The sequence below is a fragment of the Chlorocebus sabaeus genome, chromosome 7 (genome assembly GCF_047675955.1).
Source record: "Chlorocebus sabaeus isolate Y175 chromosome 7, mChlSab1.0.hap1, whole genome shotgun sequence".
Classification (NCBI taxonomy): domain Eukaryota; kingdom Metazoa; phylum Chordata; class Mammalia; order Primates; family Cercopithecidae; genus Chlorocebus; species Chlorocebus sabaeus.
Genome location: NC_132910.1, coordinates 52,587,723 through 52,605,182, shown reverse-complemented (window position 1 = coordinate 52,605,182; position 17,460 = coordinate 52,587,723). Strand labels below are relative to the sequence as shown.

General features: G+C 36.7%; 1 protein-coding gene across 4 annotated transcripts in view; it reads left to right on the top strand.

Moving 5' to 3' along the window:
• The window catches only part of PPP3CA (protein phosphatase 3 catalytic subunit alpha), a 330,349-nt gene that overhangs the window by 263,665 nt on the left and 49,224 nt on the right, over positions 1–17,460 (top strand). For all 4 annotated transcript variants that reach the window (XM_073017515.1, XM_007999395.3, XM_007999394.3 and 1 more), the window contains exons 7-8: positions 6,114–6,191; positions 8,752–8,846. In XM_073017515.1, the coding sequence (XP_072873616.1) occupies positions 6,114–6,191; positions 8,752–8,846 (173 nt within the window). The remainder of the gene's footprint in view (positions 1–6,113; positions 6,192–8,751; positions 8,847–17,460) is intronic.

Sequence of the window (17,460 nt, the reverse complement as noted above, 5' to 3'; positions counted from 1 at the left end):
CCAATTCATACTGGTCCATTCATGGGTATCTTTTCTGAGAATTTTTCCACTCATTCAATTATTTAGCACACATTAGCTGAGCGTTTACTGTAGTATATTCTCTCTACTGAGTTTTATAGATGCTGAGTCCCTGCCTTCAAGAAAATGACAGTCTAGCAGCAGGGACCACGAAGCAGAAACAGACAAGTGAAATGCAAAGTGAATAGTGCCGCCATTATAAATGTGCAGGCTATCTCTCTCTCTCTCTCACACACACACACACACACACACACACACACGGGTTGAGGGGTAGTGGGAGAGAGAGACAGAGACAATCTGAGTGAGTGTGTTGGAAGTCCTAACCCCAGAAGGGAATGGATTAGTTCAAGGGACTATTCATGATGAAGGCATTAACCAGCCTGAGTTTTAAAGGATTAGTAGAACGTATCCAACCAGAGTCACTGGGGAAGATTTTTGCAGGCGGGGAAAGCAGCATCATGAGAGTATGATGGGAAGCAACACTGGGAATTCTGCAGAGAAGGTCACCTGATCTTACTTCACCTCTACTCCCAAATTACATTAGCTGCTTCATTGTCTGTTAAAACTGAACATTCATATTACCAAGCTATTCTACTCCTATTTTATATCCTTTAGAAATGTGTCTATAAATGCATCAAAAGACATGTGCAAGATTAATCATAACAGCCAAGAAATGAAAACTCAGATATCCATTTAGTAGAATGAATAATATATTTTAATATATTTATACAACTAAATACAACAGATGAGAATGAGCTAACCAAAACTGCACATAACAACATGGTTGAAGATCCCAAGTATAATGACGAGTGAAAGAAGTCAGATAGTGACCCGTATATACTGTATGATTCCTTTAAAATATGAGTTCAACATCAGAGAAAACGAATCTGTTATGCTATAGGCCAGGATAGCAGTCCCCCGTAGAGAGGAGGTGACAGTAAGAGAGACATGAGGAGTTTCTAGGGTTCAGTAATGTTCTGTGTCTTGATCGGAGTGCAGCTAAGGGTGTTGACTTTGTGAAAGGTCATCAAGTTGATTTTTGCCGTTTTCTGCATAGATGTTTTACTTCACTAAAAAGTTTGCCTTAAATAAAAATTGCTCGCCACTTCCGAACTTAAATTGTGGAAAAGTTCTGGCAGGAAGAGTTGGCCCCTTAGGACTTGATCCCCATTGGGAAAAAATGAAATTAGATCAAGAACCCTGGGGCAAAAAAGAAACACAGCAAGTCCTAGGAAAAAGTAGGTCTGACAGCATCCAGGTAGCCCCAGGACACCCTGGGACTAAATACCCATTCCCAGGCCCCAAGAGACAGACGGGTAGTTGAACAGTTGGGCAGGGTCTTCCCTACTACTGGATCTGGAAGAGGATAAGGACACCAAAGAAATTGTGGCTTCCTCCCTGTGTATTGGCAGGGCATTGCAGGCTGCCTGCCTCTGCTTCGCGAAAGCACTGAGGGAGGAAGGAAAGAAACCTTTTGCATCCCTCACCTGCTTGACTGCCCCTATTGAGGCTACTTCAGCAATTGAGCATAAGCTCCAGTAAGCTGACAGATTGCAGCTAAGCGTTTAAGATATGAAAATGCAGATGAAAAAGCAGCGTTCCTCTCCTAAGGCATTCACTATTGCTGGAGCACAGAAGTATAAACATAATTTACACTACAACATGATAAGTGATATAATTAGATACATATATTATAGGAACACAGTGGATACAGCAATTGTGTACACCTTAGGTGAGATAACCTTGAAGTGAATGCTTCACAGGTGATAACTAAGACTTGGCAGAAGAATAGGCCTTTCCAGGAGGAAAAACTGCACAGGAAAAGTATCTATAAAGGCATAAAAACATTAGGAAAAAAAAACATTTTAATAATGCCCACTAGCTATGTCATGGCTAAAGAGTGTTACATCTGAGAGATTAAATTCAAGGTTGAAAATATAGTTCAATATGATATAGAAACAAATACAAGAGAATAAACAGAATTAATCTAATAGTAACTATTTGCTCTACTGCCAAGCCAATTTTTCTAGCATTTATTACATTTTTTCTTTTCTACCTTCCTTACCTTTGTTCATGTTCACTCAGCTTCCGATGGTCCCTCCCCTTTTCCGGGCAGAATTCTAACCCCTTTTCTATCTACCAATCTGCATACATCATTCTTTTTAATATATAACAAAAGATAGATATTTTTCAAAAAGATTTTTCTGATTAATTTCAGATGCTTTCTTGCTTGCTTTATAATGTCTCTGTAAAACTTCTACCATTTTATCTTCGATGTGTTTTATAATACAGTAGTTTTTTAAAAATATTTTTATAATGCTTTATGTTCCTATATAGAAAATAAATACCCCTAGGACAGAAACCATGCCTTGAACTTATACCACCCCTCCCTGTAGCTAATACTGTCTTCTAACAAATGGAACAATCATCTCTGGGTCTCTGATAAATTACTGGGGAATAAGTGATTTTTCATCTCTCTGGGGTGTTTAACTGTTAGCAATATGCCTTTCCTGCCATTCTTTCTCTCTTGCGCTCTCTCTCTCTGTATATGTGTGTGTGTGTGTGTGTGTGTGTGTGTGTGTATGCAGTGCTTTTCAGCTTGAACATTTTGTGGTTTATGATCATTTCCATTAAAAAGCATAAAAGTGTAACAGAGTTTCTGTTTCTCTTTTCTAATACTATTGGAAACTTCTGTATATCCTAGGTAGGTAGTTCAGCAACAGTGGGAATATAGATGATAGTCAAGTATTTTCTAGGTTTATGAGGAAAATGTCGGTATTTCTTTGAAAAGCCAAGTATATGATGGCATAGGTTTTGAAAATGTCTAAAGTTTTTCTTCAAAATGAATTCCCTCCAAGTAAATAATGCAAATACTCCTCACTTAATGCTGTTAACCTAGCAAATTGGCACTTGATTAGTTGGATTTTTTTTTTTTTCAGATTTCCATTAAAAATCAGGTATATATTTTCATGGGGAAAAACTTAGCTTAAACACATAAGGGTATCAAACTTAGTGTGAAGAAAATATTTTAAAATCATTCTTTCTTAAGAATAGTGTAAGTTGGCTGGGCGTGGTGGCTCAAGCCTGTAATCCCAGCACTTTGGGAGGCCGAGACGGGCGGATCACGAGGTCAGGAGATCAAGACCATCCTGGCTAACACGATGAAACCCCGTCTCTACTAAAAAATACAAAAAACTAGCCAGGCGAGGTGGCGGGCGCCTATAGTCCCAGCTACTCGGGAGGCTGAGGCAGGAGAATGGCCTAAACCCGGGAGGCGGAGCTTGCAGTGAGCTGAGATCTGGCCACTGCACCCTAGCCTGGGTGACAGAGCGAGACTCCGACTCAAAAAAAAAAAAAAAGAAAAGAATAGTGTAAGTTGTTCCAAAAGGGCAATAAGAAAGAGCAACCAAGTCATTTGCCAAGGGCAAAAAAGTGACAGACTTAGTCAGGAAACCACTGTCTGAGAGTGGTAACAAGACAACATACTTCTATACAGAAGCTTTGCGAAAGCACAAGAAATTTAAGTGAAGGCCTCAAAAAAGAAAAAAGATAGGGAAGGAACATTTATTGAGAACCTATTCTGTGCCCCTTTGGCTGGGCCTTTTATAGCTAATATATCCCAAACAAATCTGCTGTTTTTGAAAGACCAACCAGTATCTCTGAAAGTAAAGTGGTTTTTTTCTTTGTTTTTTTTTTTTTTTTTCTCTGTCACACACTTATCTGGAAAGGTCGTATATTCACTTTTTCTTTCAGCAGAACAGAAGCCTTTGAAGACACATGTTGGTCAACACCTGATTCTGGGTACCAGATGGGCATGTTTCCATGAAGAGACTGGGCCATCCTCTCCAGTTTCTAAAATACACTCATGTTCATCAGTTAGGTGTTTTATTTATTGAATTGACTGGGGACAACTAGGAAATGGAGGTCCCATGGTTATCTCCTCTTTTTCTCCCTTTCTCTTGCAAAACACACTACACATGGGCACATGAACAGAGACTGTTTTCAGTTTCAGATCCCTTTTTGCCAAAGAAGTGAAACTTTTTTATTGTCAGTATCTCTATAACTGTATGTTATCTTTTTTTCTTTTTTTTTTTTTTTTTGCTCTTGTCACCCAGGCTGGAGTGCAATGACGTGATCTCAACTCACTGCAGCCTCTACCTCCTGGGTTCAAGTGATTCTCCTGCCTCAGCTTCCCGAGTAGTCGGGATTATAGGCACCCACCCCTAGGCCTGGCTAGTTTTTTGTATTTTTAGTAGAGACAGAGTTTCATCACACTGGCCAGGCTAGTCTCGAACTCCTGACCTCAGGTGATCCACCCGCCTCAGCCTCCCAAAGTGCTGGGATTACAGGCTTGAGCCACTGTGCCCAGCCAACTGTCTGTTATCTTAATAATTTTTTCTTGTTGGTCAGGGAATTTGTACAAAATGTGTAACATAGAAACTATATTTTCTTTTATAATAATTATAATAAATTATTTGAATAACATATACTACTAGAATGTTTCCCTGCAGTGCTATTTTTTTTTTTCTTTTTTTTTTTTTTTGAGAGGAAGCCTCACTCTGTCACCCAGGCTGGAGTGCAGTGGTGGGATCTCAGCTCACTGCAAGCTCCGCCTCCCAGGTTTAGGCCATTCTCCTACCTCAGCCTCCCGAGTAGCCGGGACTACAGGCGCCCGCCACCTCGCCTGGCTAGTTTTTTGTATTTTTTAGTAGAGACGGGGTTTCACCGGGTTAGCCGTCTTGGCCTCCCAAAGTACTGGGATTACAGGCTTGAGCCACCGCGCCCTGCCGCAGTGCTATTTTTATAATTGATAAATGTTTTCAATGGTATATAGTTTAAGTTCTAGTGAATATTTGCAGTTTGAGTATTGGTTTTCTGTACCTTGATTTGCATTGTCAAAATTTATTTTTGGCCGGGCTCAGTGGCTCACGTCTGTAATCCCAGCACTTTGGGAGGCCGAGGCGGGTGGATCACAAGGTCAGGAGATCAAGACCATCCTGGCTAACATGGTGAAACCCCGTCTCTACTAAAAATACAAAAATGATCCGGGCATTGTGGCGGGCGCCTCTAGTCCCAGTTACTCGGGAGGCTGAGACAGGAGACTGGCATGAACCCGGGAGGTGGAGCTTGCAGTGAGCCGAGTTGGCACCACTGTACTCCAGCCTAGGTGACAGAGTGAGACTCCATCTCAAAGAAAAAAAAAAATTCTTTTTATAATATGCATTTGTTTCATTAAAAGTCCTTAGAGCAGAGACATAATGACTGTAAAATGTTTTTCAAGTTTAATTTATGATTTGAATTTCATTGATAATGAAGTTATTTGAGTTTGAGACTCTTAAAAGACAAACTTAATTGTATATTGGATGTTTTATTTAGTCAAGTTAGATAAGTCAAGATAAAGTTCTGCTGATCACATTTAAAGGACACATTTTCAGGCCTTGTGAACATCCATAATTTTGTTTAGGTTTTGAATGATATAATCATCTTATTGTACCCATAATGTTAGATAAAGCAATAACATGATTTCCCACCATATGGGAGGAGTCTTAAATCTGGGAGATTTAATTCAAGGTCTAAAATATAGTTCAATATGATACAGAAACAAAAATAGTTAGGAGGTAGAAGAGAGCATATGTATTCTCTTCTGCCTCCAAACTCAGTCATCTTTGTTGTATACACATACATGCACACATACGCACAAATGGTGCAATATTTGAGAAAATTGAGAATTATATTTTAAATTCATTATCTTGTTATAGTTCTGCTCTGTTCATTTTGTCTTTAAATGTAGACTTGTAAAAATTGATTTTTCTGAGAGTGGACACTTTCCTAATGTTGTTATATGATGACTTACGTTTTTTTCCCCCAGTTCACACACTTCAACCCCTTTCTGATTACGTAAAAAGTACAGCTGTAGATTCTTTTTCTGCCACAAGGCCTTGTGAACTTGGCCTTAGAGTTGAGAGGCTTGTTTCATGAATGATGTATGTTTGATTATCTTTGATCCAGTCACACAGATCTGGATGTTAGAGATAATTGTGCTACTCCTGATGATTTCATAACAGATGCTTCTCTTTTCTTTTTGTCTCTGGCAGTTACCCGGCTGTATGTGAATTCTTACAGCACAATAACTTGTTATCTATACTTCGAGCCCATGAAGCCCAAGATGCAGGGTGAGCAGTTTTGAGCATTTATAAAAACCATGCATTTTCCATTTGCCAGAACTTCCTCACTTTGCTTAGGCTCTGCAGGTTCCCTTTTACTAGGCTCACTCCCAAAAGGAATTAGAGCTTAAAATTATCTTCTGATGGATGACACAGGCATGGCAGAGTCCTAGGAAATGAATGACTGCAGATGTAAAGTCTCCCATAAAGTTCTTCCATCTTTAGCCTGAACGAGTCCGTTTTCAGCTTGGTTTCTTAAGCACTGTAAGGGCACCTCCTCTTATTCCTCTCAGTTGTTGCATTTACACTGTCATATAAGTGAGTAAATTACCAGCTAGTTTTCAGTCTTGTTGACAACATGAATGAGAATTATACATAAATATTTAACAGACATTGCACATTTTACTATTGTTTTAAAAAATACCATTCCTAATCCTGAAGACCATTCCTGATCCCTGTAAAATCCCTGATTTTAAAGGGAAAAGAATAGGGACATCTTTTAAAAAAAAAAAAAGGGAAGAGTCTATATTCTAACTAGCAAATGATTACATAAAGTTGATTTTGTCTCATCTATAGGTTTTTAAGATGTAGAACAATTTTGAAGGTTTAGAAAATTATGAAATTTCAGATATTCACTTTAACAGTGTACTAAATTACATTAGGGAGAAATTATAATAATTTTAAGATTTGAGGTCTGATACTGTTCCCAGTAAACTCCACTGAAAGGCATTGTTTGCCTTTAAATAACTAAACTCATCCCTTCGTAGTCCAGTTTTTCTGAAAAGTAGAAGCACTTCTTTTTATAACCTGTGTGCTGAAATTGGAAATACAGATTTTGAAGGAGGCCGATGTGTATCTATGATATCCCTGAATCAAGGCAGATACCAAGTTCTTTTCACAATTAGCTGTTTTCAAGGAATCGGTCAACAGGTGTGAACGGATCCAGTATTATATACTCACTGTGTTACAGCTGATGTTTGAAGTAACCTGTTTATATACCCAGCAAGTCAGGTCTTCAAATAATTTTTCTCACTTGTGAAGGCTATAGGCTGAGTGTTCCAGTCAGCTGACTGCCTATTTTTGGCAGATTTATCCTAATTGCACTGCATATCCATAACCATTGGCTTACTTGAAGGTGTGTTAAGTGCATCAGTTAATATCAAGTATTTTTGTTTAAAATGAGAAGATGATTAATTCATTGGAAAAACTGAGATTATGTCATCCAGTTTCTTTGTTTTTGTTTGTTGTCAAGTAGGCATAGTCACCCTCTGTCTATAAAGTCAAGGTATTAGGATTAAGAGTGAAACTGCCTTTCACATAGATTTTGTTTCCATAACGAAGCTTAGTTCCACAAACAGAATACATACTTCTAGAACATTTCAGAATGTTTTTAAGGGGGCATTTTCTTCTGGGGTATAGTGTGACCAAGTTCCAAAAAGAGAAGGCTCACAGTATTTTTAAAATTATAAATGTTAAGGTGGTTATTTATCTATCTGAAGGTACTTTTTGAGCTACTTTTAGAACCCAACTATATTAGGCATGGTTTAGTCTACCAGAAATAAATGACACAGATCAACAAAGAAATTATAAAATGTTGTTTTGAAGGGGTATTTCTAAACTGATACTCCTAAAATTGATTACACGGAAGTCATGATACATTTTTATCCTTATGTAAAAGAGCCAGAGTCACCTGTATTTTTAATTGAGAACTAAAGTATTAACATTAACAAATTATTTCTGTCTTAGTAACTGGATTGTTGGTTTATTTTCAAAGTTCTTGTGAATGTTCTGTTTCATTACTGATTGATTAAATATTATCCTGCTGAGACAATAATCTTTGACCTGTAGATACCAGCAGAGATTGGTAATAAATAAAATTCTAAAATAGAAACAGTCTCAATTTGTACAAATTCATAGATTTAAGGGGACATTCTTCTAAAAGAAAATCACTTAGTCTAAGCAAAATGCTTGTATATCATTGAATCTATGAATTGTATTAAATCTATGAATTAAATTAAATTTAATTATTAATCTAAAAATTCAAAGATTTAAGGGGACATTCTTCTAAAAGAAAATCACTTAGTCTAGGCAAAATGCTTTACAGAATATTGTGGATTTATCGGATAATTGGCCTGGTTTTTAGTGGTAAGTCTTTATATCTTGCTCTGCTTATTTGGTCTTTTTATGTCAAAAATGTTGACAACTTTTTGAAAATTTTGAGTGGGAACAAAGTATCTGTGTACACTAATCAGCCTTCGCCCTGTCTGTTGAACACATGGAAATGACGTGATTTTCCAATGAATTCCACAGTCTCTTAAGGTTTGCTAACTTAGAAAATACCTGTTTGGAAATTTTACATTTGAATGTATGTTTTCATGCTCACCCCCCTGAAATGTATTAATACCTGTATATTTCAGACTTCAGAAAGAAATTTTTATTTAGTGTTATATAATTGGAGGCTCTTTAAATAATGGCACTTGACTCATCCAATTTTCTGTTTCTGAATCTATGATTTGATATTCTCTTTTTTCCATACGGGCTTTGTTTTGACTGTATTTGTTCTTTTTAGGTACCGCATGTACAGGAAAAGCCAAACAACAGGGTTCCCTTCTCTAATTACAATTTTTTCAGCACCAAATTACTTAGATGTATACAATAACAAAGGTAAGTGTTTTTAAATCCCTCTTGCAGTCTTATGTAATATGTGCAGTAATTCTTAAGCATTTTATTTTGGTTTGGTCTTAAATATTTTAACTAGTCTCTTTTTTTGTAATTTCTTCAGTTATTGTTTGATGCATACTTTGTGATTATCCTCAAAGATACAGATTCAAATTTGGTCAGAGATTGGGCTTATGCACTGTTAATTTTTTAAATGTTTTCTAGGACATTTTAAATTTTTACAGGGTTGACAACTGCTGCTCTGGTAGATACAGACTTTAAAAGAAATAATAATTGGAAGTAATCCAAAATCATGCTTCTTAAAAAGAATTTGGATTTAAATAGAATAAGGATGATTGTGCATGGAAAGGATCAAGATAAATAAAAAATAAACCCAGTAGCTTGAAATTCAAATTTGAATTGCATTTATTGAGTATCTACCATGAGTCGGCTCCTATGCCAGGCAAGTACATGTTTATTTCTTTGAAAAGCAAAAAGAAAAAGGAAACTTCAAGGTATTATTAGCTATTCTATCTCCTCCTTTTTTAATATGCAGAGTGTGTCCCTGTGGCTAATTGCCTTGTCCAAGGTCCCTTAATTAGGAAATAATGAGCTAGGTTCAAATCCATACTTCTGGTTCAGTGTCCTGTGCCTTTTTTCTGAAACTCCATACCTGAAAGAAACATGAAACACGAGGGCATTATTACTTACTACAAGGAAAAGAAGAAGAGCAAGGGGTGCATTATTACCTTCTTTCATAAATGTAATCTCTTTATTTGGAAATATTATAAAGTGTTCCACATGTAAGAATGGGTGAGAAAATGTGAAAAATCCTTTAGGTAGCATTGGTCTGGATATTATATAGGCAACGTGTCCGAGTGTGGCTTTCTGAGATTAAGAAAAATGGATCATGAGGTCAGGAGATCGAGACCATCCTGGCTAACATGATGAAACCCCGTCTCTACTAAAAAAAACACAAAAAATTAGCTGGGCTTGGTGGTGGACGCCTGTAGTCCCAGCTACTCAGGAGGCTGAGGGAGGAGAATGACATGAACCTGGGAGGCAGAGGTTGCAGTGAGCTGAAATCGTGCCACCGCACTCCAGCCTGGGTGACTGAGGGAGACTCTGTCTCAAAAAAAAAAAAAAAAAAAAAAAGAGAGAGAGAGAGAGTGAAATGGAGACAAGGAAAAAAGCAGTCAAATAACATATATAAGGTCAAATATAGCCCAGAAGGGGTGGTACAAGGCAGCTTAGTTTCTGAGCCAGTCTGAAAACTCCTGGAATTAGGAGCCATGCCCCTGCAGAAATGAGGTGTGATAGGTCTCTTCCTGGCTCAGGCCTGGTGTCTAGGATGCCTAATATGGGCCTTGGCCGCCTTTATTCCCAAGCACCTGTTGAAGGTCCTTAGTCCTTTGTTTCCCTTCATGTATTCCACTTTCCTGTTGCCCAGAGAATGACATCTGCTGGATGGTGTTTGCTGTGGCCATACATTCTTTTACATTGCCATTTTGACCATGGTGGGTCCTCCTCTATAGCGAAGTAGCATGTTTATCAGTAAAGCATAGTGCAGCTTTTGTTGTAACCATGGGGGAGAAAGGAGGCAGTTCCTAGAAAAGAAGTGCTGCCTTTAGTAGTCTATGTCAAGAAAAATGCAAAATAAAATAAAACATGTTCTCTGCTTGCCATGTGCTTTTACATATGTGGGAGTGGGAGTCAGTGATTCACTGCTAAGGTGAAGATTATTGTATTTGAATAAGATTGATGTTACCTGGAATTTTGAAAAGCACTGCAATAAAATTGGGTGGCAAGCACCTTTAAAACACAATCAATGGAAAAATAGCTGTGAAGAATCTATGAGTTAATAATTTGATTGTTAGAAACATGATCATAAAGGACTCTAGAATTATAAGCTAATAGTTACAATATGATTTGATTTTTAGAACTCCTGTAGAGTTGACAAAGTAAGACATTTGTGTGATTTAACCAAAAATATAAGACCCAAGGTGATTAAGTGTAAACAAAGAGAGTCAAACACAAAATACATTTGATAAGGGATAATTTTCTAGAATGGTCAGAGAAGGCCTTAAGATAAAATATGATCTGGATGTTAAAGAATAGTGAATGTTTGATTAGAAAGAGAAATAAATAGTATCACGGCCAATGAATATTTTTAAAGCAGTAAACATTTATGTATAAAACTCATAAAAACTAATCTCTTTGACTGGATGAGGATTCTCAATCTTGCACGAGAGAAGGCCCCTGAGATTCCTGCAGGGGATGCGGGAATTTAGTAAGTCATACTGTATATCCCAGTTTCACCATGATCCTATGTTTACCAAAAGTACATAACATACTCTTTTATATATTTTTTATAAACACAGATTTGTATTGTTCTATGGCATTAAGATTTTTTACTATTAAACTGAGGGAAGGAAATGTCCCTAAAAGTCATTTTCTTTCCGAAGACTGATTACTAAATAATGTGTACTCTACTTGGAAGTTTTCCAACAATTTCTAAAAAAGAAAACCAAAAGAGTAAAACAGGAATAAAAATTGGAATTTTACTCCACAAAAACAAACTTAGACTGTTTCAATTCTTCATAATGCCAGGTAATGCAGTTTTGTCTGAGACCAGTAGCTATTTCTCAAATAAGGTGTCTATTTCTTCTTTTTGTATGGTTCTGATTTAACAAGTTTGGAACTTAAAAAAAAAAAAAAAAAAAAAAAAAAAAAAAAGGTACCAGTGCATCACTGACTTTGAGATTTTTTAGTTCTTTCTCTGTGTTCTTGCCTTTAGGGTAGATCAGAATCGCTCAGAAAATGGAGTAGAACTGTTTCGTTTTGGGAACCTTTTCATAAAAGAAAATATTCTCCAGAGAGAAAAAGATAAACTGATAGGGAAGAGAAAGATGTGTTCTTTAGTTTAAACAAAATTTCAAAAGACTTTTATGTAAAATTTCTGAAGCACTTTAAAGCTATTATGCTAACAGTGTATACAGTATGTGGGAGTGGGAGTCAATTATTCACTGCTAAAGTGAGAATTACTGTATTTGAATAAAATTGATGTTAACTAGAATTTTTAAAAGCAATGTAATAAAATTGGATTGCAAGCACCTTCAAAACCCAATCATTGGAAAATAGCTGTGAAGAATCTGTGAGTTAACCATTTGATAGTTAGAAAGAGATGATCATAAAGTACTCTGGAATTATAACCTATTAGTTACAGTATGATTTGACTCTTAAAGCTCCTGCAACTTAAGACAGCAGTAATACTATCTGGCAAAATGAAACAGTGAGAAAAATAGGTTTATTCTTGCCATCTTAAAACCAATAATAGTTGTGATCAGATTCATATTTAAATGTCCAATAGTTCTGATTGGTAGTTCATACTTACCTGCAATTAGTAAATAGCATTCAGAAAGTTATGAGAACTAAATGTTCCATCTCTTGGTATAGCCCACATAAATTCATTCAGTCTCATCCTTTCCAGCCTGTGCTGTCTTCCCGCCGGTCTCCCTGCCTCTGTGTCTTCACTCTGAGAGCTCTGCAAGATGCCATAGCAAAAGATGTAGGTTTGAATCACAGCTCTGCCATTAAGCAACTAACTCATTTAAATTTATTGGACATGCAGTGGCATTGCTATGAGATGAGAAAAAAAAATGTTCATTTGTGAATATTACATGAAATCGCTTTGAAACAAAATGCTGTGCGATATTAAGACATTATCATTAGTGAATATTTTACGTTATTATTTTGTCACATGTTAGTGCAAGGCTTCACAGAAGCTTGCAGGAAAATTCCCTTATTCCTCAGTTTCTTATTTATGATTTCACTATATGCCTCAATCTACCGTTCTCACCTGTCTCTCTCCTTATCTTGCGGTAAACCTCATTACCCTGAGCAACTTTGGCTTTCTGTTTCTCCACTTTTTTGCCTACATACTTATTTCTATCCAAAATATTTATCTCATTCTTCTGCCTGTCTAAGTGGTCTAGACCCACTCCAGTCTGCGTTTCCATAAAGACTTCTGTTGGTGGTCCTTCTCTGAATGTCTGCAGTGCTAATCATTTTCTCTTGTATTTATTGTTTACTGTTTTTCTTGATAGCTTTTCCATGCATTCCTGTTTTTCCCAGTGAGATTATAATTAGTTTGAAACATGAGGCTTTTTGGTGCACATGATAAAGCCAAGTTGCATGCCTTGTACATGATAGGCAGTCAATACATGCATTGATTTAAGCATTTTTTTTTTTTTTTTTTTTTGGAGAATTAACAGCAAGACTGTGACCAAAAGTACCCTATCAATATTGACCCACAGACCTTTATCTCACTTTAAATCGCTCCTGTAACCAGTGCTGATACCCGTTCTAAATTGGAGTTAAACATTGCAGAGCACTTTGCACATTTCAGTTGTTGAATTTTCTCCTGTGAATCTGTAGACCTAAAGGAAAAACTATTTCCTAATTACTCAAATATTACTCAAATACACCAATCAGATGAAAATTACAGTTATGACACATAGCTTCAGTTTTTTAAAAAAATATTTGCCCCCTGTAAAAGTGATTTTAGCTCAGTCCACTCACCGATACAATAAACCTTTATTGAGAACTTACTACATACCAAACACCATACCATACTAGGTGTTGGGGATATAAACGAAACAAGACAGACATGGTCTTTGCCCTAGTGTACTTAATAATCTGGTAGTATGATAGACATTAAATAAATAATTCCACCAATAATTATTTATGTGTATTTGGAAAAAGCAACAAAGAAAAGAGTGGTGTGATATGAGAGTGAAAATTATTCTATGGGGACTAATTGGGGAAGTGACATTTAAGCAATCGGTGAGAGTAAAATCTCTCTGGATTGAGAAATAGAGTGGCAGATGTGAACATTGGCTTAAACAACTCAGTTTGGTCAAAAATTGTAATGAACCTCTGGGAAAATGTGTTTTATACCTTGATGTTAACACTTAACTTCATTTTCTCTGTAGAGGTACACCTGTGCTGCAAAAGAATCTAAAGTAAACGACAGTAGGCTTCCATGTAGTACAAGTTCTCTGTAGTTCAGATGGGTTGTTGGATGGATGGGTGACTAGATGAGTGGTTAGATATATGATGTATATGTAGAGAAATATAAACATATATACCAGGGGTATGTAACTTAGTTCCAGTACAAACTACTGACAGTAAAATTAAGGAAATTTGTTAAATGAAAATTATTTTGGATTTGAGAGGAAAGTCTAATGGCAACCAAACTAATTTAGTAATCAAGACCAAACATTTAAATGATAACCAAGAAAGAAATCAATTCAATATTAAAGTAGTTAAGGAAGAGAGAGGTGGAAGATTGCTTTTATAAGATGCACATGGAAAGCATCTGCTGTGGTTTTGTGGTGTCCCCACCCAAATCTCACCTTGAATTCTAATAATCCCCACATATCAAGGGCAGGGCCAGGTGGAGATAAGTCAATCATGGAAGTGGTTTCTCCCACACTGTTCACATGGTAGTAAGTCTCACAAGATCTGATGGTTTTATAAATGGGAGTTCCCCTGCACCAAGCTCTCTTGCCTGTCACCATGTAAGACATGCCTTTGCTTCTCCTTTGCCTTCCACCATGATTGTGAGGCCTCCCTAGCCATGTGGAGCTGTGAGTCCATTAAACCTCTTTCCTTTATAAATTACCCAGTCTCAGGTATGTCTTTATTAGTGGCGTGAGAACAGACTGCATCATTTGCTAAAATTAGGAGATGCAAAAGTCTATCCTTTTTGATAGGGAAAAAATATGATATTTTGGACTTATAAGTTAGCAACTTGATGTAATTGCTGATAAAAAGCATTTCAGTCTTACCAAAGCTTGATGTTTTCAGCATCCTCATATATTTTCCAGTCAAAAAGGAGTCATAGGCTTCAAGAAGATACTGTTTATAAATAAAAAGAGAATTTCTGGCTTGGCAGGAAGATACCATTGTAAGAGAGAATGGAATTGCTGCTATAATGAACAAACATAAGAATTTTGCTGGCAGTCATGATATGAACATAAAGGAACAGATGTAACATATCAGATGCCAGCTCGACTTGGTCTCCAGACTTCTGGCGGGAAGCCTCAGTGACACTGTCTACACAGTGTGGTATGGCCAGACCTCAGAAGCTCATTCCATACTATACCACAATTTTTTTCCACTAGGAGGTTGTTTTATCATTCAGGAATATTTTTCACACACTTATAGATCTCTGCTACCCCTGTGGTTCACAAGCCAAATTCAGAACCAGTTAGCTCAGATCTTTTTGAGAGGGAGATGAGGGGTCTCAGAAAGGAAAGTTGAATCTATACCCAGGCGTCCCCAAGTAACATATCTGTCTCCATCACAGCACATCAAAGAGCTCCTCCCCTACAAAGTTGAACCATGTTTTATAGCAAAGATTCATTTCTACGAGCCTGAGGCTTGTCTTAAGCATGGACATAACTTTTAGCATTGACTTTTTAAAGCATCTTTTTTTTTTTTTTTTTTTTTTTTTGTTATCCTTACAACCACAGGTTAAATGTGATTACTAGTTGCTTTACAAGTTGCATAAAATTAATCCAGAGACTTTGCCCCATAACAACAGTTTTCTCAGCATGTACTTTTTTCCTGCCATCATCTCAAACCTGAAGATGCTCTTAATGGGTCCTGAGCACTTGTTTGCCCCAGATCACTTATTGCATTATAAAAAATGTAAACATACAGTCAGGGTAGTATATTTGGTACTTTCCAGTAATTGTAGGCCAAGGTTGTTTTGCTTTTTTATTTTTGTTTTTTTACTAAAGCAAAACAATAAGACGTCTCCCCAACCCCTAATTTATTCCTTCGTTTATTTGATAAAGATTCTTAAAGCCATGTGGGTATGATAGAATTAGACACATTAGAAAGATAATTTCTTCGTAATCATTATTAAGCCTAAGAGAGTTCACTGAGAAATGGTATGAAATACAATAATTTATATGAAGGAATAAAGTAGAAACTACAAACAAAACCCTTTAGTATTCTTTTATTATCCATATGAGGTGGTAGATGGGCCAGGCACGTCCCAGCACTTTGAGAGGCTGCGGCGGGCAGATCATGAGGTCAGAAGTTCAAGACCAGCCTGGCCAATATGGTGAAACCCCATCAGTACTAAACTTACAAAAATTAGCCGGGCGTGGTGGCCTGCACCTGTAGTCCCAGCTGCTCAGGAAGCTGAGGAGTGAGAATCGCTTGAACCTGGGAGGTGGAGGCTGCAGTGAGCCAAGATCACGCCATTGCATTCCAGCCTGGGCAACAGAGTGAGACTCCATCTAAAAAAAAAAAATTTATATATATATATATATATATATATATAAATTTTATATATATATATATAAAAATTTTATATATATATATAAAAATTTTTATATATATATAAATTTTATATATATATATAAATTATATATATAATTTACTGCAGAGTGGTTTCAGCAGAATGTCTCCTCTCATTGCATTTTATATCCAAGATTCAACATGTGTAATTAATCCAACCGTGATATTAATTTCATTTACCATTGTCATTATCTTCATCACTTTGAGTGATATAGCTTGATATATATATATAGAGAGAGAGAGAGAGAGAGAGAGACAGAGAGACAGAGAGATTTTTTTAGACAGAGTCTCGCTCTGTCCCCCAAGCTGGAGTGCAGTGGCTCAATCTCAGCTCACTGCAAGCTCCACCTCCGGGGTTCACACCATTCTTCTGCCTCGGCCCCAAGTGGTTGGGACTACATGCGCCCGCCACCACACCCGGCTAAGTTTTTATATTTTTAGTAGAGATGGGGTTTCACCATGTTAGCCATATTTTTTAAAGTCTTCAGTTGGTAATATATTTAGCCAATGTAAATATTTCCCTTCAGTTGTGATAACATACTATACCTATGCCATTCACTTTGTTCCTATAAACGGCATATAATAATAACTTTTTTGAGCACTTACTATGTGCCAGATACTGCTCAAAGAGTTTATGTGTATAAATGCATTTAGTCTTTCAACAACCCTATGAATTACTCTATAATCTTGATTTTATTGATGAAAATCTAGGGCACAAAGGAACTGCATATTTTTCCCAAGGTTGACACAAGCTGATACCAGAAAGCACTGAAATTGAAACTCAGCATACTGACTGCAGAGCCCACATGTTAACCTCTGCTGTACTCTCCTGCCTTAGCTTTGTTGTGTGAAATGTCTGTGAACGATCCGCTAATCCACTCTTCACCTCATGGTTCCATTATGTTTAGGTGACTCTAACCATTCTTCAATAAAAAAAGAAAGCTTTTGAAATGAAGAGTTATTTGTTATCACTTTAAAATTACCTGAGTGTTATGCATCCAAATATATGCATTATTAAAAGAACGAAGTTAGAATACCTTTTACATTTTTCTGAAATAAATAATTCATTAATCCCTTTAAAATGTATTCCCTAACGCACTTTTGCTTTTGTTTATTCAGCTCCACTGTGAAAGGGTCATTGCTGGAGGCCACTTTGTAAATAAGTTAATTTTAATCCAGTAGTCACTTGCTCACATTTAAACATTTAATTAAATGGAAGGGATGGTAAGATATAAACTATCCC